The sequence below is a fragment of the Panthera tigris genome, chromosome E1 (assembly GCF_018350195.1).
Source record: "Panthera tigris isolate Pti1 chromosome E1, P.tigris_Pti1_mat1.1, whole genome shotgun sequence".
NCBI classification, from domain to species: domain Eukaryota; kingdom Metazoa; phylum Chordata; class Mammalia; order Carnivora; family Felidae; genus Panthera; species Panthera tigris.
The window spans coordinates 12,488,380-12,515,422 of NC_056673.1; the positions used below are offsets into that span (position 1 = coordinate 12,488,380).

General features: G+C 57.5%; 1 protein-coding gene across 1 annotated transcript in view; it reads left to right on the top strand.

The window, feature by feature from the left end:
• Positions 1 to 25,438, top strand: part of MAP2K3 (mitogen-activated protein kinase kinase 3) — a 29,405-nt gene extending 3,967 nt beyond the window's left edge. Inside the window, exons 2-12 of the mRNA XM_042966325.1 lie at positions 11,291 to 11,357; positions 11,741 to 11,789; positions 12,829 to 12,942; positions 13,119 to 13,238; positions 14,568 to 14,684; positions 15,947 to 15,998; positions 17,445 to 17,572; positions 18,040 to 18,117; positions 22,352 to 22,491; positions 23,644 to 23,689; positions 24,323 to 25,438. Of these exons, the coding sequence (XP_042822259.1) occupies positions 11,291 to 11,357; positions 11,741 to 11,789; positions 12,829 to 12,942; positions 13,119 to 13,238; positions 14,568 to 14,684; positions 15,947 to 15,998; positions 17,445 to 17,572; positions 18,040 to 18,117; positions 22,352 to 22,491; positions 23,644 to 23,689; positions 24,323 to 24,406 (995 nt within the window). The 3' untranslated portion in view covers positions 24,407 to 25,438. The remainder of the gene's footprint in view (positions 1 to 11,290; positions 11,358 to 11,740; positions 11,790 to 12,828; positions 12,943 to 13,118; positions 13,239 to 14,567; positions 14,685 to 15,946; positions 15,999 to 17,444; positions 17,573 to 18,039; positions 18,118 to 22,351; positions 22,492 to 23,643; positions 23,690 to 24,322) is intronic.
• Positions 25,439 to 27,043: the final 1,605 nt, after the last annotated feature.

A 27,043-nucleotide genomic window follows, 5' to 3' on the forward strand; every position in this document is an offset into this window, starting at 1 on the left:
CCCGCCCCGCCCAGGAACTTCCTCTGTTAGGCAAGGGCCCTGCTTCCTCTTGTTCACGGAACAGAAGCAGGTGGCGGCGGCTGTTCACCACCCTCGGCCCAGGGAACCCTCAGGCTCAGATGCGCTGCTGGGGGCTCCGGGATGCGGGGGAGGAGAGGGGGTGCAGGGTTGGCCTGAAGTCCCGAAAGACAGGGTGGGGGTGCCTGTGGTCAAATCTCAGTTCGGTCTCTTTTGCTGTGTGATGTTGGAAAAGTTACATTCACTGCACTCTGTAAGTGATTTCAGTCCCCTGGGCATGGCCTACCTTTCAGATGAGAGGCCTCCGTTTCCTCACCTGCAGAATGGGAATAGGGACCTCTCCTGTCTTGCTAGCAGCCACAAGGATGGCTGTGGAAAGCCTCATTCCACCCTTGCTAAGTGTCAGGTAATGGGCCAGCAAGACTGTCCTCAGTCCCTAAAGAGCCCTGGCGAGATAGGAAGGGGGTGCAGAGCCTGGGCTTAGAGGGTAGACAGGCCGAGTTCAAATTCTGACTCACTTCGCTGCTTCCTGACTTCCTCATGTGCCCTCTCTGACCCTCAGTCTCCTTTTCTGCCAAGTGGGAGTAAACACCCATCCCTTGCAGGGTGGTGGTAAAGATTGGAGATAGTGTTTGCCTAACGAATGGCATCTGCTGTTATTTTCTTATTGTTATGGTCATGAAAGGTGTTCATTGATGGATGAATAAGTAGGACCCTGACCTCTGGTGACAGACTCATAAGCCCTGTGACGTGGGACTCTGTGGCTGCAGGGTCCTGTAATGTCGGCAGAATGTACCAGGCCCTTTCCCCACTGGTGCCCGAGCTGGAGCTGGGGCTCCCATTGCCTCTTGGGCCTTCCTGGGGAGGGCCTGTGGGGAACAGAGAGGACTGGGTGCTGGCCTCTTTTTTCAGGTCCGCCTCCCTTGAGCATAGGGAGGCGTGGGGCAGGGAATCAGGAGGATGGGGACTTTCTAGGCCAGCCCCTTAGCTGGTGGAACTTCATCACTGCCAGGCATGGTGCTGGCTGTGGGGATACAGGGGGTGAGCGAGGAGCACCCTGGCTCTCACAGAGTTCTGCCTGGGGTGCAGGAGGAGGCCTTGGGAGTCACGGTTCTGAGAGTCCAGATCCAAGGCCAAGTGTATGAGTGGACGGGGGGCCGAGGTGAAGGGGGGAGCAGTTCGATGCAGGGTTTGCCTGGGTGCAGGGCCTTGGTGGCCATGTGGAGTGTCGTCAGGGTCTCAGGCTGGGTGCCGTGTGTCATGATTGGGTCCCAGAGGAGGAACACCGGGGGGCAGCACAGAGGGTGCCACACAGAGAGCCCTCCCCCGCACAGATGGGGGTGATGAGACCCGCCTGCCTTCCGCTCAGCTCCCGGCGTTGGGGTTGCAGCCTCCAGGGACCACCCATGCTTCCCCTTGGCCTTCCTTGTCGGCATTGCGCACACAAGTCAGGCTTGCTTGCCCAGCTGTGTCTGTAGATGCCCTCCCCAGCACTGACCACGGAAGCCCCCAAAAGCTTCACACAAAGGTCATGAAGAACAGATGGGGCTGGGCAGTGGCAACCCGAAAGGCCCCTCTGCCGCTCACAGACGGCAAGCCCGGGGGCTGTATCCAAGTCGGGAGAGGGTCACCAGGCTCACCCTGAGGGGGCTTTTCTCCTCCCTACCCCCAGTCTCGGGCGCAGGTCCCTGTCACCCTGTCCCTTTCTGGGGTGTTGTGGCTGAGCTGGCATCCAGGGGCCGCCCCGGCTTCTCTGGGAGGCGGTGTCCAGCTGCCCTGCTCGCAGCCCGTCCCTTTCAAACTTTCAAATTGTAACTGTACTGCAGACACCAAAAGGGTATATAGAAGGTACCGCCGTATTTTTGTGAATGAGTGCTGTGTACCCAATACTCAGCTAAAGAAATTGAACGTTACTGTACCCCAGAGTGCCCCCAGTATTGCATCTCCCTTACAGCCGTCCTGACTTTTGTCATAATCGCTTCTTTATTAGTGCTAAGGTACGAGGGGTATGTTTCGGCTCATTGTCCTTCAGAATCCCTAGGCTGGCCCCCATTGCGGCCCATGGGGCCTGCACAGCCACGTAATGGCAGGGAGAGGCTGCAGCCAGCTGGCTGGGTTCACGCCCCTCTCCCCCATTCCCGAGCCGAGCCGTGTGGCCTCAGTCTGTCTCACGGGGATGCTCCTAGAATCGAAACTGCAGGGCTATTGTGACGACTCACTACATTAGCCTATGCAGGTGCTCGGCATGGGGGCTGGCTAGGAGTTGGTGTAGACGAGTGTTTGCAGCTGTTACTGTTGCTTTAAGCGAATCTTAAACTCCCGGGCCCAAATTGTGCTGTGCTCAGCCTGTGTAGCGACACCCTGACGGGCCCTGACTTTCCTTATCCGCATCACTGTGCAAGGCGTGTCCTGAGGGTTGCATGAGCCAGCGGGTGTGAAGCGACAAGGGAAGGGCCTTGGATGTCCGTGGAGATGTTTGCGTTCTATCAGGAAGTAAACAGAGAGCTGAGAAGCATTTCTGGGCTCCCACTAAGTGGGTCGTCATTGTTGGTGGTCAGCGCCTGCTGAGGCAGGGGCGGGGGGGCCTGCCTGAGACTGCCCTGGGTGTGCGGCCTGGGGAGCGTGTCCTGCCCTCCCTGTCCTTCAGCGGGTCTGTGTCTTAGCCTTCTGGGTTGCCCCATACCTCCCTACTCCAGGCACAGCTTGCCCCACCCCCAACCGCCTGGGGCAGACCCCAAGGTAGTGCTGGTAGAGCCTTGCTGGGTGAGCCTGGGGGGACTTCCAGGTTCGAGGCCCAACTCTGCCCTGACTCCCTTTGTGATGTCCTGGGCTCTAGTGTTCTCACATTAACCAAGGGAATGGAAACACCCACCTCTCAGGCTGTTATCGAGGGTGAGAAGGGATGAGACCTGGCAGATTCAGGGACACCGTAGGTGCCCATTCGGTGCTGAAATTGAACTTGAGCTATGTATTAGCATTTTTGTCACCAAGAATACCCATTTAGGCATTCTCTCCGTTATCCCCATGTTTTGTAAGATTTTGTTCCGAGACAAATGATGATAAAAGCAAGCGTGGTCTTTGCTAAGGGAAGGTGCTGCTACCGTTTTGCAGGGGCAGGAGCATGGGGCCCAGCAGTGCTTCCGGGTGGCCTGGGTGATCTCACAGCGGCCCCAAGTGCAGACCTGTAGGAGCTCAGCCCACGCGTCCAAGCAAGAGGAGTGGCCCGTTTCCCTGGGGCTCTGGGAAGGTTAGGTGCCACCAGGGAACGTCCCTCCCTGCCCCTAGCCTCGAGGCGTGGGCTCTGTGGTCTGGGGGCCTCACTCTGCAGTCTGGGGCCCACCTTGGTGACTGAAGGCCTCTGGGCCGGGGCGGCCGCTGATCCGATCCGTTTTGGGCCAGGCATTTGGCGTACACTATCTTTCTTAGCTGTCATGGTTACCCAGCAACATGGTTGTGTTGTCATCCCTGAGTTTTACAAGTACGCCGGCCTAGAGCAGGGAGTGAATGCCCAAGGTCACACAGGTCTGCCCCGGCCTTTTCTTAGCAACCCCTGACTAGTCCTCTCCTGGAGGTCAAGGTCTTTGCGCTCCCCAGATCATCAAGGGAGGAAACAGGCTCAGGGAGGGGGTGTGGCTTGCCCCTGGTCACACAGCAGCTCAGGTCTCCCGGTGCCCAAGCCTGTCTTTCCTCAACTCACTATCTGTCGGCCTCCACCGCAGTGGCTTGCGAGGTGCTGTCGTGGCTGCGGTTGAGGTGTGGGAAGCCAGGATCTGGTGACCCCGGGGAGAAGAGCCGGTCCAGGAAGTTGGGGTCAGTGTCGGAGTCCTGGTCCTGCTGCTGCCCTGGCATGGGACCCCGTGCAAGCCTCCAGGCCTCTGGCCCCAGGATCCGGGCTGGCCAGCCTCGGAGGCGCCATCCAGTTCCCAGCAGGCCCTGCTGCTGAGAGCCCCCACGAAGGACACCGGTGAACCTGGCTACCCCTTTCGGAGGGAGGAGGAGCCTGAGCCCCAGACCCACAGAAGCCCAGGACACAAGGTTTACACAGGGCTTCTTTCTTTCTGATTATTTAATTTAAATTCACTTGCATTTAAGCAGCTCATACACGTGGTTAGGATCATCTCAAAGGTGCAGAAAGGCAGTGTCCTGCTCCTTGGAATCCTCTGTGGAGAGACCCTCGTTTTCTCTCTCTCACAAAATCTGCATTCCTCCTCCTGCGTGGAGAGCACTCGCCCCCCCATCCTGCCCAGGGGCCTGCTGGACCCTTGCCAGTTCCCTGGGCCAGTCTCTTGACCTTACAAATGCTGGGCCTCAGTGTCCTCATCTGTAAAATGGAGATCCTGTTCATCCCTGCCTCTGGGGGTTGCTGAAGGGATCCGGCGAGATGTGATTAAATGCTTAGCACGGGCCACACAGTAGGTGCTCGCCAAGTGTCGGCGGCTCTTTATTCTTTTTGTCTCGTGGGAGTTGTATGTTAGGGATGAGTTCCTTGAGGTCACTTTTCTGGGTCAGTGGGCGTTTGGACAGTGCCGAGGTGCCTTCAAGGTGGTGGCCCTGTGAGCTCACGCGACTCCCAGCAGCAAGGGGGCGGACTCTGGTTGCCCTCTGTGCCCTGCGCCCCGAGAGCAGCCCGCGAGGCCGGGTGAGACCAGGTCTCCCACCCGCACCCGCTGGTCCCGGCCTTTCCCCCTTCCCTCCCTCTTCTAGGCCCACGTCCCTGTGCACTTGCCTCCTGTGCCTGGACCATCGTGGCTCTAGAGCTTTCCTCCTTCCTCCTCCTCAGCTCAAATCCCACCTCACAAAGGTCCCTGTCCCCAGCTCCCTTTATTCTGTAGAGCATTTAGCGCGCATGGGATTCTGTGTAAACATTATACAGATTGGTGTTGTTTGCTAGTTTGCTGTTTGCCTGTGGTCCTGCCTCTCCTGTCGGCCACAGGTGTAGCCCTGGCACGGTTGCCCTGTTGGGCTGGATCATTCTCAGTTGTGGGTGCTGAGTGTGCACCGTGGGTTGCGGGGCAGCATCTCTGGCTTCTATCCACTAGATGCCGGTAGCACCCCCTGACGGAATGTCTTCAGACGTCGCCACAGGTCCGCGGTTGGTGCATGACCTCGGAGGGCAGGGTGCGGTCTGCTCATTGAGGGAGGGACGGATGCTGTGAGGTAGGCAGGCACTGAATCCCCCCCAACGTGCTCTGCAGATGAGGAAGGGCCTGAGAGGTAAAGGGAAAGGGGATGCCGAGGGCCTCAGAGGCCAGGGCCTGCCCAGGTGACTGGCACACAGCAGGAGACAGGGCAGGGCCATGGGCTGAGCGGCCCCCGTGGCGCAGCCCGTCGTTCGCCTGTGAGATGAGGTACACGGTGCCCTTGGCAGGTGCCACGTGTATAGGGGACCCGTCAATGAGAGAGCCCTTCATCTGTTTCAGGACCTTGGGGAGCGGGCGCCACCTTGCCGGGGACCCAACTGGCCCCCTGCCTGGGAGAGCCGGCTCTGTCCTTGCTCCCTGCCGACACTTGGTGGTGGTGGTCCCTGCCAGCTCCTCAGGGGCCTCTTTGAGGGAAGGGTACCAGGGGGCGGAGACTGCAGCCTCAGACACAGGTGGCACGGGCCCGGCCCTGCCGTTCCTGCTGAGCATCGCAGGGCCTCGGTGGGCCGGTCCGTGAACTGGGTGCCGCGCTCGCCCGTGGGGCGGTAAGTGTGGGGCCGGTGCGATGGCTGTAGTGGTCGGCGGCATTGAGCATCAGGTGCCGTGCCGGCTGACAAGAGCTATTCGATAGCTGCCTGCGCCGCGGGAGTAGTTTGGTCGAGGCGCTCTCTCTGTGAGGGACCCTCCCATAGGACAGAGGTGACAGGCTGAGTGGGGCAGAGGCTGGGAGGGGGCATCGGTGGCCCTGGGACATCTGGCCTCCCACATCTCCATGGCGGGCACGGACACTCAGGGCCTGGGACTTTTCCGGTGGAATCGGAAACCACAAGAAGCACCCGAAGTACCCCAAAGTAGGGGTAGGAATAGTAACAGTTTGGGAGCGGCAGGGAGCAATGCGCTTGTCATGGGAAACGAGGGGTCGTGACTGAACACGATGAGGGGTGGGGGGCTCCCTTTGTGAGTGGAGTCTGTGGCAGGGCCCCCCACCCCCCACCGTGGACACAGCCTGAGAGGGAGTGGCACAGTCCAGTCTATTTGGAATGTCCCCAAGGTCCCAGGGCAGGGGTGACGCAGGGGGTGGGGAGAGCCCTCTCTCAGGCTTTCTGTTGATGTTTGCTCGTTAGAGCTAAGCAGACCCGTCTTTATGTCTGCCCCTTGCTAGACTCCCACTGTGTGACCTTGGTCAAGGTACCTCTCCTCTCTGACCCCCGCCTCCCCCCGCCCCGGTACAACAGGTACAGACAGGAAAACACTTTATTCTGTGGGGCTGCGGAGAGTATGAACAGAGTGACTGTCTGGGGCTGAGGGCCTAGTGTTGTTTTGGGTCCTGTGGGTTTGGTTCAGTCTAATCTTTGCATGTCAGCCACCGCTGCAGCATGGCACTGATAGCCTGGTAGGACATGCCTGGTAGCCCTGGGATAACTATGGGGCCGTTATCCCCGCTGCACAGTGGAGTCTATGATGCCCAGAGAGGTTAAGACACTTGCTTCAGGGCACACAGCTAGGCAGTGGCAGAGTTGTAGTTTGAACCCAGGCTGCCTAGCTCTAGAGTCGGTGCTCCTAAACAATTCCATAGCTGCTCCTGAGCTAGTAGCTGTAGAACTGTGACTTGTGAGACGTGACAGGAGAGAAGCTGGCTGGACACAGGGAGAGCCAGGGACAAGGGGGCTTAGCTGGTGTGATCAGGAAAGCCTCTCTGACTAGGCGAGGGGTGAAGATCGCATACCACCTAGAACAAAGTTGCAGGGAAGAACGTTCTAGACAGAGAGAACAGAACATGCAAACGTACCGAGACAGGCAAGAAGGTGACTTATGCAAGGAATGATGAGCAGGGCCAGGCAGGGGTAGGAGTTGTGGGAGCATGGGGTGCCTCTCTCCACTGGCTTGTCCCATAGGTCAGTGGCTGGTTTCCTTGCTCTCTGCCCGTGGTACCGCTGGGAGACTGGAGAGGGCCGAGGACACACAGATGCCTGGCATTGTGCCCACCTGTGCCAGAGGCCCTGCAAGCTGAGGCTGGCAGGCTTGTTGTGGTTTGCTGGTGGCAGCCTGTGAACCTCTGTTTGTTGTGGTGACGGTCGTCACATTGAGTCCACACCTGGGCAGCCCCGGGCTGCCTGGCCATCTGGGCCCAGTGCTGACGTGTGTGACGGACGGTGGCAGCGGCTGGTGGCCCGCGGCCTGTTTCTGTGCTGTCTCCATGGCGGCCTCACCCACTCCCTCTGACAGCTGGCACAGCTGCCCCACAGAGTGCGTGTCCCTCCGGACGCAGGCCAGGTGGCCCTGACGGGCAGGTAGGTGAGAAGGCCAGGACCACACTCCTCCCACCCACCCACCCAGGTGCTTGGAGTAGCCTGTGCCCTCAGGCCCGCCTGGGAGGAGGGGCAGATGGGAGCTCTTGTTTACTCCTCCCCCACCCAGCCTGGCCGCAGGCATAGAAGCTCCCTTGACAGCTAGGGAAACTGAGGCCTGGCGAGGGGGCGCCCATCTCACGGCGTTCGCAGATCCCGGGGTGGGGGATGGGTGCATAGGCTAGAGCCAGACAAGGGGCAAGCAGGGCCAAGAGCCGAGGTAGTACGGGCACGGGTGCGGCCATGAGCCCCAGGAGACCCCCGAGTGGGTTGTTCATTTTTAACACAAAATGTTTTACTTTCTGGTTACAAAAAGTTTCAAGTGAAGAATTAAAGCCACCCATAATTCTCATTACGTAGGGTAGATGTTTTTACCTCCGTGGACAGGCTTATAATAACTACAGTGACAGTTTAGGGGCCAATCACATAGGCCCACCTACCGAGTGCCCAGCCTGTGCCAGTTACCTTGCAGACGAGCCTGCCTTACAGGGGGCACGTGTTCTCGGCGCTCCTGCTTCAGAGACGCGGGCCTCGAGGGGCGGAGACGGGTCCAGGGCCGAGTCTCAGCAGGGGCGCCGAGCTGGACTCGGGCAGAGGCTGTCGCGTGCCAAATGCGGTGTCAGCAGCACCGGCCTGGCCAGTGGCCTCCTCAGGCCTCGGGCCCCGCGGCCCCTGCTCCCACGCCAGAGGTCAGCGGTGATGTAGCCTGACCCGGGGCCAGCACAGAAGTCTGACCCAGAAGGCCCCGCACGCCTCGGCTTTTCTGTTCTCCTCTGCCATGTGGAATGTGCTGGGCCCAGGGAAACCCAGGGAAGCCTCTAGACTTCTGCTCAGCACAAGATGGCACAGTGCTCCCCGCGGGGGAGTGCAGCCTGCCAGTTCCTCCCCGGCGGGACGGGGTGCCACGAGCCCCTTGTGGTCTCCGAGTGGACCAATCCAGAAGGGAGTCCCGGCCGGTCCCCTGACTCCCCGTGCAGCATCTTCGCTTCTGAGCCTCGGTTTCCTCAAGTAAAGCAAGGCTGAGAATTCCTCCCTCTAGGGTTGTTGGAACGTCTGGAATAGATGGGAAGGGCCACTCGTGTGACCTTGACTGCTGCTGCCGCTGGACAAGAGAGAGACCCACCCAGCCCCTGACAACTGGCCCCACTGCCTTATATGTAAAATGGGATGAAAACACCTCCCACATGGGCTCATGATGAGGTGACTGGTTTATCCCAGCGACAGGGAGCGGAGGGTGGTTCCCAGTGAATACTATTTGTAGAAGCTTGTTTCCTGAGGCCTCCGGGTTGGTCCTGGACAGGCCCAGGCTGGGGGGTCAAGTAGCTCTGATGGCAGCAGGGTGCTGTTCTGAGTGCCTTCTGTGATGCCTACTGAGCAGGTGCTTTCTTTATCCCCATTGTCTGGATGAGGATACTGAGGCTCAGAGAAGCATGGGGACTTGCCCAAGGGCACCCAGCCTCTAAGGGGCAAAGGTGGGATTTGAATTTGAGGCCAGAATGGAGTGAGCAGGCTCACTCCCGGCTCTGGGGTTGAGGACTGTGCCGTTGGGGTACTGACTTAGTAGTTGGCATGGGGGTCCCCTGGGTCAGGGCCTTTGGCTGGGACTGTGGCTCTGTCGCCAGCTGCTGGGGCACAGGCAGACCTGCCTCGCAGCCAGGCATCTGGAGGGCCTTGGGCGGCTTCTGTGGGGAGGCTGCAGGTGTCTGCCTCCGTCACCCCCAGTGCTCTGCCCACCCACCCCGGTGCACACACTGGGACCCCCATCCCCGCTGGGGCCGTTCTACTTTTCGGTGGTTCATCTGAGGACAGCTGAGGCTGGGCCTCGTCTTCCCTATCCCATCACTCGACAGTGGCGTCAGGCTCTGCCCGGCTGCAGGGTCCAGGCCCCCAAGCCAGGCTCCCAGATGGTGCACTGAGGCCGCACAGCACGGTGTGGTGGAGACTGGATCTGAACCCAGTTCAGAGGTGGCTTCAGGGGCTCAGGTCTCCTAGTGCTCTGTGCACACTCACAGCAGGTGGTGCAGGGCCTCGGGCAGTTCCCAGTTCCTTGGGTGGCCAGTGGTATGTCTGCGGCGGCCTCGTGAGGCTGGCGGGGAGGGCAGAGCCGACGGCAGGGCATTGCCTGGGAGGTGAGAAGGATACTCCTGCAGGAGCTGGCAAGTGCCCTGGGAGGTTTCGGGGAGTCACGGTCAAGTCCCAGCTCTGCCACCCACATCCTCGGTGGCCTGGACAAGTTACTTCTCTGCTCTGGAAAATGGAGCTCCTTGTCCCGGTTGCCTGGGAGCAGGGGCTGGGGACTCAGGCCTGCCTCGGTCCTCACCGCTGGGCTCCCTGAGGTCCCTCAACTTGCTTTCCTGACTGTGAGGTGGCGTTGTACCTTTTTGGGAGGGTGGCCTAATGAAGCTTCTTCCGCTGTGCCCAGCTCCAGCCGCGTCCAGCGCTCCAGAATGTGGATTCTTCCTTAGGGCACCCGGCCACGCTTTCTCAGCTAGCCCAGGAGACGTGGGCACTGGGCCTTGGAGAAGGGAATCCCCTCTCCCGTCCTTAGGGGTGAGGGTGAGGGTGAGGGAGGTGCGGCCTCGGGACTCAAGGCCTGCCCGGAGCCCTCGGGAGGGAAGCGGGCTTCCTGGGGTGCTCTTGGAGGGGGCAGCAAAGGCAAGAACTTCGTGGGGGCGGGACAGAAATAGGCACCAGGCTTCGGCCTGCAACTCCCCAGCCTGCGTCCGCTCGGGCTTCCCAGCCATCCCTGAGGTGGGCGTCTGCATTCTAAGGTGACAGATGGGGAAATTGAGGCTCAGAAGAGGGGTGGGCAGCAGAGCTGGGATCTGAAAGGAGTTCTCTCTGCCTCAGATGCTGCCCCTACCCCCGCCCCACCAAGGTTAGCAGCACAAGTGGGAGAAGGAGGCTATATCTGTTTCTTAGCACCGCAGGCTGGGGGCTTCACAGAAACTTCCTGTCTGACAGTTCTGGAGGCCGGAAGTCCCATCAAGGTGTTGGCTGGCTGGTTCCTTCTGAGGCTGTGAGGGAGGGATCCGTTCCGGGCCTCTCTCCTAGCTTCTGGGATCCTTAGGAGCTCCTTGGCTTGCAGGTGGCCATCTTCTCCCTGTGTCTCCTCACCTTCCAGCTGTGCGTGCCTGTCTCTGGGTCCAAATTTCCTTTTCGTAAGGACCCCAGTCATACTGGATTACAGCCCACCCTCATGACCTTGTTTTAACTTAATCGTCTCTGTAAAGACCCCATCTCCAAATAGGGTGACACTCTTAGGACTTCAACACATGAATTTTCAGGGGGCGCAGCTGAACCCTTACCAGAAACTTTAGGACACAGGGCTTCTGCCTAGGGTGGGAGCACCGGGCCCCGGCAGAAACCTCAGCTGCTCAGACCCGGCCCTGCTCCCTGAGGCGGGTGCTCAGTGGCAGCCTGATGTGTGGCCCGTGGGACAGATCTGCAATGGAGCCACCTTCCCGGGAGGCGTACTCTGGAGGCGCCATCTTTTCTCGGGTGGTTTGGGGGGGTGATTGCCCGGGGCCCAGTGGGACCTGAGGGCCACTGCCCGGAGGGTCAGTGGGGCTTGAGCCAGGAACATCCCGCAGGTGCCCAGAGGTTCCAGGCCTCATCAGGGCCCTGCCCACACTGACCCTCAGCATCTGTGTCTGCACTTGGGAGCCCTTGAGGGCCAAAGGCCTGAGCCGTTTATGCCCCCAGGTTTGTCCGGCCTAGGGAGTGCCCAGGGGATGTTGATAGACTGAGCTGACCAGATGCCTTACCTTCTCTCCATCTTAGGGAAATCCAAGAGGAAGAAGGATTTGCGGATATCCTGCATGTCCAAGCCGCCTGTACCCAACCCTACGTAAGTCCACCTCAGCTTTTCCCCTGGCTCAGCCTGGAGAGGGCCCAGGGGAGGGGAGCAAGCAGGGGGCAGCGTGTCCTGGACGGCCCTGGTGGGGTGGCCACAGGGCTCACAGGCGTCGCACATCCGCTCTGTGTCCCCTTCTCACTCATCTCAGAGATGGGAAGGCGAGGCTCCGGCCATGTCTGTGTGGCCACGCCTTGTGTCTGGTACGGCAGATGCTCAGTGACTGAGACTAGGTGCCTTGAGGAGCACCACCTCCCTCAGGCTGCCTCCCGGGGACAGGACGCGTCTCTGGCTCCCGTGCCAGCCTGGTTTGCTCCTTCTCTCGGGGAAGGATGTGGTTCTCTCTGAGGCTCATGGGGTGTGCTTCCTCCCCACAGACCCCCCCGGAACCTGGACTCTCGGACCTTCATCACCATCGGAGACAGGGTAGGTGCTGGCTTCCTACTTGGGGTGGGGCCTTCATGTCTCTGAATCTCAGTGTCTTCATGACAGATGAGCCCACGCTGACTCTGTAGGGCCTCTTGGAGGTGGCTCCGGGAGGTGGAAGGAGCTGGGCTTGGGAGAGGAGCCTCACGCTCCAGATGGTGGCCGTGTGGCCCTGGGCTGCCCACTTTCAGACCGCCACATTTGGACTAGGGAGAGTCGGCCTGCCTCGTGGAGCCCTGGAGAGCCAGAGCAGTGTGAAGTTTCCTGATCTCAGAGTTTGGGTCGTGGGGCCGCCTGCATCCACCTCACCTGTGGGAATGGTGTGTGGAACGTGCAGACTCCTGGCTCTGTCCTCAGAACCAGCACCTGGGAACCTGCATTTCACATGCACCTCCTGATGCATGGACACCAGTGGTTGAGATCCTGGTTCAGGGACGGTGCCTCACCCACAGGAGATACCAAGGGTCTCCAGGCAGAGACCCCACTGTAGAGGCATCCCCTTGGCTGACAGCCTCTCCCAGGCTAATTTTCCTTCTCTGACACTTGTCACTGGGTGCTGTCCCGCTCATCTAGTTGTTTATTCCTTTCTTTCCTGCCCTACAGAAGAGGGCCTAGGGCCACACTGCTCACTGTGAGGGCAAGACCTTGTTCTGTTCTCTCCAGGAGCTCACACATAGTAGGTGCTCAGTAAATACTGGTTGAATGAAAGATTTAGTCCTACCACCTGAATGGGCTAGGGGACAAGAGGGAAGGGCATCTCTTGAGCTCGCTGTGCCTGCCGGGGGCATTTCATAGGTGGTCTTACTTATACCTTGTGGAAGCCTTTGGACGTTGGGGCTATGCCTGTTTTGTAGAGGGTGACGTGAGTCTGAGAAGTTCAGTGACTTGCCCCAGGTCACACGGCAGAAGGTGGTTGGTATAGGATTTGAGCCCAGGTCTCACTGGCTGTTTTTAATTTCTGCTGCCCCAGCTCTCTCTACTGGGCAAGGTGCGAGGGTAGGCTCCTAACTTGTGGTTTCTCTCATTTCTGTCCCCCAAGAATTTTGAGGTGGAGGCCGATGACCTGGTGACCATCTCAGAGCTGGGCCGTGGAGCCTATGGGGTGGTGGAGAAGGTGCGGCATGCCCAGAGTGGCACCATCATGGCCGTGAAGGTAAGCGGGGCCCCAGCCAGGCAGGGAGGGGACACTTGGGAGGCTTCCTGGAGGAGGCATGGGGGGCTGAGCCTTGAAGGGGAGGCTGAGGGCACCCCTTGAAGCTCCTTGAAGGGTTGGTGGGGTGGTCGCCCTCTGACGTGTGGCGCCTGAACCGTAACCCTGTCTTCCTGCAGCGGATCCGGGCCACTGTGAACTCACAGGAGCAGAAGCGTCTGCTCATGGACTTGGACATCAACATGCGCACGGTCGACTGCTTCTACACTGTCACCTTCTATGGGGCCCTCTTCAGAGAGGTGCGGCCCTGGTGGGAGGGTGGGAGGTGGGTGCCAGGGTACGCTGCCCCACCCCCACCTCTCTTCTGCACACCTGCCCCACTCCGTCTAGCCTGCGGTCCGCTGTTGCTCATGCTGGGCCCCCAGCAGACACTTGCTGAGCGCCCCTGTGTGCCAGGTGCCAGGCACAAGAGTGAGATGGTACATGCTGGGTCTTGAGAGCTCAGGCCCAGAGGCCAAACTGCCTGGCTCCCCTGCTTCCTGCCTCAGTTTCCTTGCCTGTGAAATGAGGCCAGTAATTGTGTCCACCTCGAAAGGTTGCATGGGTTTGAAGTGATGTGGCCCAGGGCCTGGCACTCACTCTGCCCGTGTGCTTCACCGGCCTCCAGGCTGGCAGGGCGGGGCTCCAGGTAGGGGCGGTCATGGAGGTATGCGAGGGTCCGACTCTTAGTCTGTGGGAAGGTCTGCATGTGGGATGAGAGAGGGGTCAGGGTGATGCCATGGCGGAAGGATGGGCTCCCGCGGGATGCTCCCTGACCATCTACTGGGTTCCCGGTTTTCCCGGGTGCGGTGGACCCATTTGTGAGTCAGCCCCTCATTATCCACCTGTCTGATTGGCTCAGCACCTGCTGAGTGCCAGGTGCAGGCTGGTCATCCCCTTGCTGCTGGGGGGAAGGACACACACTTGGGCCTCACTGCACGTAGGGTCAGAGTTGGCAGGGAGGCACGGGGTCCTGTGGGTACCCCAAGGAGATGCCATACCTAGTCTTCCCAGAAGGCTGTCCTGAAAGATAGGTGGGCGTTTGTGGGGCAACAGGGTGTGGGGGAGGCAGGGCTTTGCAGGAGAAGAAGGGAACCGTCCATCAAGGCCAGAGCTGGGGTGACCTATGCATGTTGGGGGCCGCAGTGGCTGAGGTCAGGAGGGATCTGCAGGGCAGGGTCATGGAGCTGAGCTGCAGCCAGATCCTGAGAGCCCTTGTTGGGAGGAACATAATTAGGTGTGTGTTTCAGTCACTTCTTTCTAGAAAACTGCCATGGAATTAGGGATCAGATCGGGGAGACCAGAGGCAAAAGAGGTGGGCAAGGGTGGTGGGTATACTACCTACCTAGTAGTGTGGACAAGCATGGAAGGTGGAGAAGCAGAAGCTGAAAGATTTTGGGGGCAGAAAGGGTGGAGCTGGGAGCTCAGTAAATCTTTGTGGGCTGAGGTGGGCAGGCAGACGTGTCTGTAGGAAGGCCTGACCGGCACGGGGGAGGCAGGCGTGTGCTGACGCTGGCACCAGGGCGGGCTGTCCAGGCCCAGGTACAGCCTCAGGTAACCCAGGCTGACCTCCAGGTGTCCTTCCACAGGGAGATGTGTGGATCTGCATGGAGCTCATGGACACATCCCTGGACAAGTTCTACCGGAAAGTGCTCGATAAAAACATGACCATTCCAGAGGACATCCTGGGGGAAATTGCTGTGTCTGTAAGTAATTGCCTCAGGCTTGGGTGGGGCTGGGGGTCCCAGTTACATAGCCAGAGGCCCCAGCCCTGCCCCAGTAGGCACAGAGCTCAGCCTAATGGTGATAACTTGGGCATAGGTGGGTCCCCAGTGTGGCCCTGAACCTGGGTAACTGCCCTCCAGGGACCCGACTCTCCCGCTCTGGGTCAGAGCCTTTTTGTGAGGAGACCCCAGAGGCTGGGGCTCCCAGAGCCACACAGATTTGGAAGATCTCAGGCCTCTAGGCCTTTGTGTACAGGCCTGAGCTTTCTAGACCAATTTATTATCATTATTATTACTATTATTAACGTTTATTTATTTTTGAGAGAGAGAGAGAGAGAGACAGAGTGTGAGCAGGAGAGGGGCAGAGAGGAAGGGAGACACAGAATCTGAAGCAGGCTCCAGGCTCTGAACTATCAGCACAGAGCCTGACACAGGGCTTGAACTCATGAACCATGAGATCATGACCTGAACTGAAGTCGGATGCTTAACCAGCTGAGCCACCCAGATTCCCCAAGACCATTTTTAAAGAAAGAACTTAGTACTTGCAACTTCCTCATGCCAAAAAATGCCCTGAGACAGCTCATAGAGGGACAAGCTAAGTTGGGGGGAAGGTTAGCATTCATAATGTTCACCTTTTGAGGTTGAACATTTCTAAAGGAGGGTAGCAACCCTGGGTTTGAGCATCCTGGCAGCCAGAGGGAAAAAGGGTGCTTCTCGATCTTGACTACATCCAGGAACATTTAAAACATACCCATGCCAGGGTAGTGAGTCAGAATCTTTGGGGTAATTGTCCAGGCTTCCCCTATGTCTCCCTGAGGGGAATGGCTTAAGCATATAGCCCACTGGTTCTCATGAAGGAGAGGGGCCAGGGATGCTGCAGAAGGGCTAGGTTTTACCCCATAGCCTGGTAGGAGGTGTTGACAGCCTCTTGGAGGGGTCACAGGTCTGGGACTCTGAGGGTCTTGGGTACATCATTTCCCTGGTAAAGGCTTGGTTGGGCCTGAGACCTTGGCCCTCTAGGGTTGGTGGGAGAAAAGTAGGAGGCTGGGTGTGCCTGCACCAAGAAGGCCATGACAGCGGGGTGAATGGGGGCATGGGAGCAAGAGCCTGGGGTAGCGAGGGGCTGGGCCATGTGTATGGGAGAGGGAGACAGGTGGACGAGGGTAGGGGTCTTCCTGGTCTGTCATTGTCGATGCCACCGGAAGTAACGCAGCCTGTCTTTCCTCCTCCTGCGCCGATGCCAGATCGTCCGGGCACTGGAGCATCTGCACAGCAAGCTGTCCGTGATCCACAGAGGTCAGTGCCTGCCGCTCACCATCCGGGAGGGGCCTGCAGGCTACTCATACACGGTCCCGCCCAGTCCTGCAAGGAGGGTGGACCTTCCCCTTTTCCAAGATGAGCCACCTTCTCAGGTGATAGGTAGTCATGTGCCCATTGGGGTCAGGAGCTGAGCCTGCTTCCCAGTCCAGGCCACTGTCAACCTCGCCAAACCATTTTCCTTGGCTTCCGCCCCCTCCCCCCCCCCCCCCCCAGCCCCACGCCCCCACATGCTTCCCTTAGGTTTGCTGGTGCTCAGAGCAAAAACTGGACATTCGTCCTGGGAATGCTGCTGAATTTGCTTCGACGTATCATTTATATATCGTGAAATGCTCAGATCTGTAGTTACCATTCAATGAGTCTGTTCAGAGTTTACATCCACATGAAACCCTGGCCCTTGTGAGGATGCAGGATGTTTCCACCCTCTGCCGCACCCCCAGAAACTTCTCTGTGCCTTTCTTGGTCAGCCCCCACCCCTACATACCCCCTGCACCTCTCATCTGATTTTTCCTACAGTAAGTTGGTTTTAGGTGTCCTTGAACTTCATGTGAATGGATTCACATGGCCTCTCTCCGCCCTTTTTCACTCGGCCTAATGTTTCTGAGGTTCACCGGGGCTGTGTGTATCGCAGTTCTTTCCTTTTTGTTCTGGGTAGTTCACTATCCCAGGCGTACTGTTTTTTACAAAGTTAAATTAGACCAGGCCTGCTTTGACTACTCAGTCGCCATCCCAGCTCCGGCCCCAGGTCACCCCTGTGGTGGTTCAGTATGGAACCTGTGGTTCTCTTCCTATGCATTTCTATCCTGACGCACACAGGAAAGCATGCCGGTTTACGTGTGTCTTGTGTGTGCTTTTGCTGGACGATTCCCTGCTGCGTGCCCCGTAGCATGCTCTGTGTGGACCTCGAGTCATGGCGTGGGCTCTGTGTTTTCATGCACCTCTCCTGTGTTTTTGCTGCTGCCCTGTGCTTCCTGGCCGAACCTCCCTACCTCTCAGCATAGACACTCGGGTGATTTCTGGCTTCTGTCAGTGATGCTCCGCCCCACCAAATCCCCAGCCCGGGAGGACCCCAGAGCTAGAGGTTATAACAGGAAATAGGCCGAGTCCGGCTGTGGGGCTGCCCGGCGGGTGTGAGATTCGCCCCCGGACCTTGTGTCCAAAGTGCTGGTGGTGGACACAGAGACGAGGTCCTGGTAGAGACTCACTTCCTTCCCCACTCGTGGCCGGTGACTAGGGCACGTTCTGGCTTTGCTGCCTCCATCTTTGTGACCTTGGACTGGAGCGGAGCCTCTCAGAGCCTTATCTCTCATCCACTCCCTGGTATCATGTGCCCCTTGGGTGACTGGGGCGTAGGAGGAGCCTGCTGGCCTCCAGTGGAGACTCACAACCCCACATGAAGAAAAAGGTGTGTTCTGTCCCTGGCAGATGTGAAGCCGTCCAATGTCCTCATCAACAAGGAGGGTCATGTGAAGATGTGCGACTTCGGGATTAGCGGCTATTTGGTGGACTCTGTGGCCAAGACGCTGGATGCTGGCTGCAAGCCCTACATGGCTGTGAGTGGTCCCCACACCGCTCCGGGTCCCAAACCACAGCTGAGGTTCAGGAGGGACGTGCCTGGGAGCTCATCGTCGGGCCATGTCCTCTGTCCATTGGGGTGGCCAGAGCCCCTCTTTACCCCGGGTATTAGCTGTGCTCCAAAGTGCCCGTTTGGGTGATAAGTTTCATACACAGCCACATGGTGGTGGCTTGTGGTATCTTTGTGGATCCCAAGTCTGTCCCAGTGGCCTGGGCGGGGGTGGCTGCGAGGCATGGTTTGGGCGTTCACCACAAGACCCTGGCCCTCGCTGGCCTCAGTTTTCTCACCTGCCCCATGGGGGGTGGGGAGTGGGATAGGATGAGCACTGACCCCTCCGTTTGGGGTGGGAGAGGCAAGACCCAGCCGAGGGAACCTTGGGCGGCCCCTCCTCTGGCCCCTCACCAGGGTGAGTGTGTGTTCATGTCTCACTGGTCCCCTTTACAGCCCGAGAGAATCAACCCGGAGCTGAACCAGAAGGGCTACAACGTCAAGTCCGACGTCTGGAGCCTCGGCATCACCATGGTACTGCTCGGAGCTGGGTCCAGCCCTTGCTGGTCGGGTGGGGGCCAGGGTGGGGCCGGGCCCAGTCCATGAGCTTTTGGAGGGCCCATCAGATAGTTTAGGCCTGGAAAAAAGTGTTGGCTTCACAATCTGAGAAGAAAATGTACCATCAAAAGTTAAGGTATATTTAAGAGAATATCTATAGATGGCATTAGGTCCTTCCCTAGTGGGGAGGTGTGTCCTTCATGAAAGTTCTTGATGGCTTGTGATAATTTGTCCGTTAGACTTTCTCCAGAGCTCACTGTGCTTGTTGAGAAATCACAGGCAAGTCCAAATTAAGTGGGCTTCTGGTACCCAAATAATTTAAAAAGCAAAATGGCAAAAATTAAAAAAAAATTTTTTTCATAGCAAGAAGTTTGTTGCTTGTGAGGTCCTTGTGCATTTCCTTGAGTGTGGTAGGATGGGGCAGTGGGCTCTCAGTCCTGGGCTGTGGGGGCTTGAGTAGGGTGGGGCAGGTGCCCGGCCGAGCTGGGGTGGCTATATGAGGTCCAAGAGGAGGGCGGGGCTCGTGTGCTGCTTGCTGTTTCTAGAACTGCCCAGCCAACGCCTGCTCCTGCCTGAGTCAGGGCTTGGCTCCGGTGTAGGTCAAGGTTTATTTATATATTTCTTCAGAAAGCCCCTTCTGGTACCCATGTGGAGAATGGGCTGAAGGGACAGGAAAAAGACCAGGATGCGAGTAACCCTCCCGCCCCCCGCAAGAATACCTGGGAAAAGGTTACTGTCATGGTGGCCCCAGTATGCACACGGGACTGACTCAGTTGGCTGAGGGGTCATCAGCCTCTATTCCGATCCCAACCATTGGGACTAATGGGTTGTGTCTGGGGTGTGGATTAGCCCTTGATGTTTGCTTGGTGTCCGCACCCTCCCTGTCCCAGCCCTTTTGGCCGCCAGCTCTTAGGGACAGGGTATAATTGGTAATCAAAAATCAAACCAGTAAAATACCTCATGGGAAGGGGCGTGGAGAGGAGAGATTCAGGTAGGAGTGGAGCAGCATTAATCTTCTGAGGAGGTGTGGGAGGAACCCACAGGGCTTTCTGGGTGAAGGCCCTGAGGTGGGGTGTGCCTAGTATCTGCCTGGGGGCCAGAATCGAGGGGAGATCAGAAAAGGGCGAGGCGGGAGTTCAGGATCAACGTAGATGTTTTGGATCTTACCAATAATGCAGTTTTATCATCCTGTTCCCCCTCATCGCTGACTGGTAAGCTGTGTCTGTGTGCAATAACCAGGAAAGGTCCAAAATCAAAATCATTTGTCAGAGACACAGAATCGGGTGATGCCTTCGGTTTTGCTTGATAGTGCCAACACGATCGTTTTTTACTTAAGTGTGTTTTTTCTCGGAGCAGAGAGGAGTAGTCAGAGCCTAAAGGTGCACGCTGTGCCTGCAGATAAGAGCTTCTCACCTCCTGAGTTAAAAAGATAAGAGCAAACTCTTGCAGGATGTACAGACTGCACAGAACTGGTTGGATGTTAGAGACCCCATTCATGACCGCTTGACACACACACCCCTCTGCTCCCCCCCATCCATCCCTCCCTCCCATCCATCTGTCCATCTGTCATTACTGGGGACCCACTGCATCCCGGTGACGTTCTGGTGTCTCTGGTGGAACTTGGGCAAGTGCGTGCTTAGTGCGTACTTCAGTTAGCAAATGCTGCGTAACAAAGTGGACCTGAACCTAGTGACATAAACCAATAATAGTTTATTTTTTCTGCTGTTTCTGTATTCCGGACTGGGTTAGCCAGGCAGTTCTTCCACTACACTTGGCTCTGGCTGGGGTCAGGGCTGGGCCGGAAGGTCCAAGAGGGCTCTGCAAACGTGGGGCCTTCACGCAGCTTCCTCCTGGCTGACTGCCCGCCGGGTTCCTCACAACATGGTGGGGAGGGTAGTTGAAGTCTTTTGTGGTGGCTTCTACGAGGGGAGAGCTCTTACGTGCTTGTCAGAGGACTGGCATAGTGTCTCCTCTGCCTCATTATGTTGGTCCTAGTGTCACAGGCCAGCCCAGGTTCAAGGAGAAATAAACTCCAGGTCTAGATGGGGGAGCCGGCAGGTGCTCACAGGAGAAGCTGTAATAGCAGCTTAGGGAACTGGCTGCCTTGGTACAGATTAGGTCCCCTCCCCCCATAAGTTACAAAAGTAGTAGAACAACATCTAAGAATACAGAAGAAACATAAAAGGGGGAAGAAAAATCAGTGTGACTGTTCTCAAAGACACACAGCCCCTTCTTCCTGCTGTCAGCTGCCAACGTCGTGCGTTTCCTTCTAGATGTTTTGCTTTTTTCTGAAAAACCTCTATGGTTTTTATTTCACTTTTTTCACTTAGCATCTCATCACTCGTGTTCCTCTGGGTAGTTACAAATCCCTGTAGGCATCCCTTCGAGAGACTCCACAGCCAACTGCCACCATCTACTCAGTCCCTAATGTGAGGCGTTTCACTCGTGTCTGGTTTTTTCTTTCCATTTGAAATCCCCGGCCGACCTGGGGGAGTGACCGGTGAAGCGCTGTGCGCCGGGCCTGTCACTCTGGGTGGTCTTCTCCAGTGCTCTGAGCCCACCCCGAGAGGCCCTCTGCAGGCACTTGACCACAGCCAGAACATATAGATATGGCATGATATTGGGAAGGCTCTGGGCCATAACGAGTGTTGATCAAGTGCCGATCATGTGAACACCTGAATGACGGGCACGGCCGAGACTCAGCCGCCCTGCGGCAGGCCAGTCCCCGGCACTGGCTGTTCAGACTGCTTCTTAATGTTCACTATTACAGATCACACCACACCGTGCATTTTTTGTTCCCAGAGGCTGTTTTGTTTTGGGTTTCATATTTTGCACTCTTTAGAAAAAATTACCGGGAAAAAGGATTACGAGGTCAAGAGTCTGGACCGTTTTCTGTTTTCCTAATTATGAGCTCTAGTAGGCCACCGGGTCCTTCCCTGGAAACCCGTAGAGGATCCTCACTTCTGCTGGTTGGAATCGGTGCACATTCTAGGAAAAAGCACCCTGAATTTGTCCCGTGAAAATACACACAGGATCGCCACCATTCCCGCTGGATTGCGCACACCCTCCATCTGAGAGTTTTTATTTATGTCTTGGCTGGAAAGGGGCCTTGAGCCTAATGGGAAGGCCCTTTCTTAGCACAATAATTAGTGATCTGTTCAGGCGCCAGTTGCCAACACGAAGCATTTGTTTGAGCCGAGGTCTCTTGTGTTCATTATGGTGATTATGGCCTGTCAGTGAGCAGTCTCTGTGCTATTCCAGGCGGGGGCCTGGGCTGACCTGATTTTTTTTTTTTTTTTTTTTTTTTTTTTTTTTTTTTTTTAATCTTGGCAGTCAAACTCGGAACCCAGAGTTTATCGTAAGATAGCTGGTCTTTTCCACAAATGACTTCCCACCAACTAGGTGCCTGGCACGGGTGCCGAGGCCAGGTGGCCTTGATGTCACCTGCAGGCAGGCCCAGGTTCAGGAGGAGTGACAAGGCCACCGTGGCCATGTGTCCAGGGGGTCAGCAGGGATTGGGAGGTCTTCCTGGAGGAGGAGGCATTGGAGATGGGTCCTGCAGGACGCCGCTGGGTGGGGGTGGGGGAGGGAGAAGGAGGAGGGGCATCTGCAAACTTCAGTTCTCGACGGGCCTGAGGGGCTGTTGCAGAGACGAAGCAGCTGACCGAGCGCCGGCCTCACCGTCTACAGCTCTGGGGAGAGATCGGCTTCTGAGAATAATTCCATTTCCCATTTGCCTGCTCTGTCATAACCACAACTGTCCAAATGAGTGGCAGCAGATACTTGGACCTTGTGGAGACGTTAGGGAGAGGAGTGGCAGTTCTTTGCCGACGGCTGCCTTGTGGCAGGTGTCCCAGGGTCGCCGGCTGCTCTGATTTTTCCAGACTAGCTGGAACTTGGGTTTTTGTGTAAAACCTCCTTCCAGACTAGCTGGAAGTTGGGTTTTTACGTCAAACTTTCTGCATTTAGATTGTTTACGAGCCCAATGACATTCAAGCCAGTTACAACCCGGGCCTAGATTTGCTTCGTGAGCCATGGTCTCTGCCGGCTGGGTTACAGGAACCGGCTGTTGGTGTCACCCCGGCTCTCGCAACCCGCGTCGTGGCCCGGCTTGGGGCGCCAAGCCAAGACAGGCAGGTTTCCCCAAATGCTCTGTCTCCGGGTGCAGAGTGTGGGCGCATCTGACCCAGTGCCGCTGTCCCCACCGCAGATCGAGATGGCCATTCTACGGTTTCCTTATGAATCCTGGGGGACCCCGTTCCAGCAGCTGAAACAGGTTGTGGAGGAGCCATCTCCCCAGCTCCCAGCTGACTCGTTCTCTCCCGAGTTTGTGGACTTCACCGCACAGTGGTGAGTGAGCGGCCCTGCGATGGCTCTGGGGCTTCCCCAAGCCCCGGTCAGCACCCCTCCCTGCCCCGGCCAGATTCCCGCTCTTCCCTCGCCTGGCCCCCTTCTCCTTGAGCAGATAAACCCCCAAACAGCATGGCCCCAAAATATGCAAGGCAGAAATAGAACACGAGGAAAATCTGGCAAACTGCGGTCCTAGAGGTGGACAGACCTAGAGGGGGACAGTCCCGGAGGTGGAGAGTCCTAGAGGGGGACAGTCCTAGAGATGGACAGACCAGGTAGACTGAAAAAGCAAACAAAAAACAGATGGAGGATTTGAACAGCGTTAACAGAGTTGCTTTTATTGCTGTTGAGAACTTTGTACCAAATTAAAGGATGCCCGTGTGAGCTTCATGTAAAAAAATATATATCGTGTCAGAGATTACAAAGGAAATGGGGAGAAGGGAAAAGGCAGAGTCATATAGGTCATGTTCCTTGCCTGTAGTTAAATCAAACAAAAAGTGCGTAACTGAAGAGGAAAAAGATACGTGGAAATTCAAAGTAAATTCTTGTGACCAACTCTTGGGGTTTGAAAGAGGTTTGAAAAATAGAAATACAAAGTATTCAGAAGTGAAAGAACATATCAACGTATCCGTGTGTCGTGGGCAAAGAGCAACTCAGAGGAAAATTTGTATTCTTTATTTCTTTTATTAGAAAATAAGAAAGACCAAAAACAAATGAGCCCCACAAACAGAGTGCCTGGTCACCTTGATCCCTTACACTGAGGCCTCCCCTCTCCCAAGACCCGTGATAAGGAATTTCCCTTCTGAGTCAGGACACTGAGGACACGATTGTTAACTATCGCATCTCAATGTCATTTGGTATCGGGGTCATTGAGAACTCCCTAGACCTCTCTAGAGGCAAAAAAATGAATACCCCAAGAGGCAAGGGAAGTTCGTCCAAGTCTCTGTAGTTTGTACCCACGGATCCCACTCCATCCTCAGGACCCCCCCCCATCCCCCCCCCCCCCGCCCCCGAATAGCCGCCCCCTCCTTGCCGTTGCCCCAGGAGCACGTGTGTCCTAAGTGCCCGGTTAGGGGTGAGCCCGCCCTGGCTCGGCCGGCCTAGAGACCTCCTTTATGCCGGCCTGGCTCAGCCTGCCCTGTTCTCTCCTAGCCTGAGGAAGAGCCCCGCGGAGCGCATGAGCTACCTGGAGCTGATGGTAAGTGCGGGGCACGGGCAGTGGATTGGCGGGGCCCTGGGGAGGGGGCCGCCTCCCTGTGCGCAGAGATGGGCAGCGCCTTCGGCCCGCCTCTGTCTTGATTCCTTCAGGTGTGCGGCCGTTGGCTCGGGCGTACCCTGGCGCCCTCCCCCGCCTCCACACCAGGCCCCGCGGAGGGGCACACGGCCGGCCACGCTCTGACACACAGGGCGGAGGGGCGGGGCGTGGTGCACGGTGGCGGGAGGCGAGCCATTTTATCCCCAGGCATCCGGGAAGGCTTCACAGAGGAGGTGATATGTGAACTGGGTTTGGAAGGGTGAATGAGGATTTATTTGCTGCTGGAGAGGGCGTTCCACTTGGCTGGAGGCCTGGCGTGTGTGGGGAAAAGCGAGTGTGGTGTGGCCAGGGGATGGCTGCAGGAGGGCCGAGGAGGAAGCCGTCAACGTGTCTCTAGAAGGAGGGCTCCCTGAAGATGGAGGTCCTAGAAGGACGAGTAGGAGTTGGCCAGGCAGGAGAGAGGTGTCCTGGGCAGGAGGAGCACCCAGGGGTTGGGGGCGGTTTGGGGAGGTAGGGGCGTCTCCACCTCGCCTCCTCACCCTTACCCGAGGTGACTGCCCTCTCTTGTCCCACCAGGAGCACCCTTTCTTCACCTTGCACAAAACCAAGAAGACGGACATTGCTGCCTTTGTGAAGGAGATCCTGGGGGAGGACTCGTAGGGGGTGGGGCCGTGGACTCCGCTCTGGCCCTCCAGCGCCCCACAGCCCTCCCTGCCAGGGCAGTGCTTGCCCACACCCATAAGCTACTGCCACCCCGGCCTTGGGTGTTTGGGGAAGAATCAAGGGGGCTGCTCGTGTCTGGCTTGGCAACAGGCCATTCGTCCCAAGTGCCAAAGAACCAGACCGCCAGAGCCCCCAGCCAGGCCCGCGTGGGCCCCACCAGTGCCTCTGCCCCTGCTGCTCCAAGGACCCCAAGTCTCCAGCCCCCGAGATCCTGGACTTGGAGGGGCCTGGATGGCCTCCACCGGACCCCGCTGCCCCTCGCAGAGAAGGCAGCCAGCGCCTGTGTTCAGGAAGCTGCCTTGGCCCAAGCCCTGGATGCCACCCAAGTTGTATATTTTTTTATGTCTTGACCGAATGGACTTTGCACACTTTGGCCTAGGGTGGCCACACCTCTGTCCTGGCATCAGTGTGGGGGACACGATCGGGGGATGAGCCATGTGAATCCGCCAGAGCCCCCACGAGTGCGAGGACAGAGCCACTCGAGCCTTCACCCCAGCACTGGCAAATAGGGCCTCTAAGGACACGCGGGCTCAACCTAGCCCCGCCCACTGCCTCGGGAGTGGGGGGGTTGTTTCACTTTTTTGTTTTAATTTATCCTCTTGATTTTTTTTTTTTTCTCTTGCTTTGTGGGTTTGCCTGGTTTCTCTTGCATGGTTTGGAGCCGATCACGTTTCTCTCACCCCCTAGGGACCAGCAGGTGGAGAACCCCTGCCTCTGCTCAGCCTGGGGTCTAGGGGGATGGGCCCAAGGTCTCTGCTCAGAGAGGTGCTAGGGGAGCTGTCTAGCTCACTCTCCTTGGGGACCGGCTCAACAGGGGCTGTGGATTTGCTTTTGGTGTTGTTTAAAAAAAAAAAAAAAAAGAAAAAATATATTTTTTTGAAGAAAGACTGCCCAGGGTCTTCTCCCTGATGGGTTGGGGCAGTTACCTGATTGTTGTTTTAATTTAAAAAAAAAAAAAAGTGGGACACAGGTTGTGTGAGACTGTGTGTCATAGCGGCGAGCGCCACTCCTTGGTGAAGATCTGTGCCCACGGAAGGACCTCTTGCTCCTGGGACAGGGCCAGGGGAGTGTGATTGGGGGAGGGGGTGCCTGCTGAACTCTCCAGGGCCCTGCACTTGACAGGCCCTTCCCCATGTGAGGACACGGAAGCTCCCAGACAAGGCTCCAGGCCCTGTGCTGGATGCTGGACAGAGCGGACACAGGCCCGATCCACTGGGGGAACGGCCTGTCCCGCTGCCATTGAAGGTTGCATCAGCCTTGGCACACTCACCTCCTCGAGGGTGTTGTGTTCCTGTCGCAGGTAACATTGTTCTCCCCGGTTCACACAGGAGAAAACAGGCCCAGAAAGCTGAAGTGACTTGCTCAAAGCCACACACCTTGGGAGATGGAGGAACTGAGGCTTGGGGACAGGTATAGGCCCCCTGGAGAGGGCTCTGAGGAGAGTGGGGGGCAGCTCAAGGAAGGCCTCCTTGCCAGGGTCCAGTGGGGCTCTGTGATCCTGTGATCCTTGAGGCCTGGGCTAGGGCTGACACCCTCCCTAGCAGACGGGAATGTATTTGCTTGTGTAAGAACTGTGTCTGGCTTCAGGCACAGTTAGATCCAGGAACCTGGTTAATATCCCGAGGAATTTGTGTCCAGCTTAGCTTTGTTTCCTCTGTCTGGGCTTCATGCTTCCCTCATGAGGGCAAGTCAGGACCCAGTGGCTCCCCCAGCTTAGTGAAGTTCCAGCCCCCGTCTCAGGGCTGATCTTTTAGCTGGGAAGAGGTCACATGCTCATCCTCCAACCAATCACGGGCCAGGAGGAACAAACACACGGGAGAGTCCACCTACCTTCGCACATCTCAGGGTCTGAGAGCAAGGTCTCCCTCGTCCTCCATGGGAAATGGGGGCATGTTCCCAGAAGGAGACACTGATCCCTTTGGGATCCATCTCTGCTCTGCCTTCGTGCACACGCCTCTCATCTTCGGCTCAGCCGGAAGTGAGGTCTGGTTTTTGTCCCCAAGTTGGTCCCCAGTCTGGGACAGGTTTCTGCCTATTAACCCTTCCCTGGCACAGCACTTCATCATTTCAAGGCACTTTTGTGCGCCTCCCTCCCTCCCTCTCCCCGCTCTGGCCTCTGCACCGACTGAGCCCTCTGCCCGGAATCCCTTTCCCCCACCATCCTGTGGCTGCCTGGCACCCCACCACCGTTCCTGGTTGGCCATGTCCCTTCCTCAGGGAGGCCTCCCCACATCTGGTCCAGCCAGTGTAGCTAATCTCTATCAGCTTTATCTGGGTAGATTGGACCTGCCACTGTTCTGTCCCCAGTGCTGACATCTAGCAAGCATTCTGTCAACCTTTGTTGAATGAAAAGGCGAATGAATGAATACACGAAGGAAAGGATGAGGGAGTGAATGAATTCTGAGGCTCTGTGTGTAGGTGCGCGCGTGGACGTCTGCGCGTGCGCGGATCGGCCCGCGGGCACGTGTGTGTGTGCGCGCGCGCGAATGTATACATGTGCGCGCGCACGGGATCCGTCGGACCCTGAGTCCCAGGGGCGCGGCCCCAGTAGTTCCTCCTGCCGCCGCCAGGAGG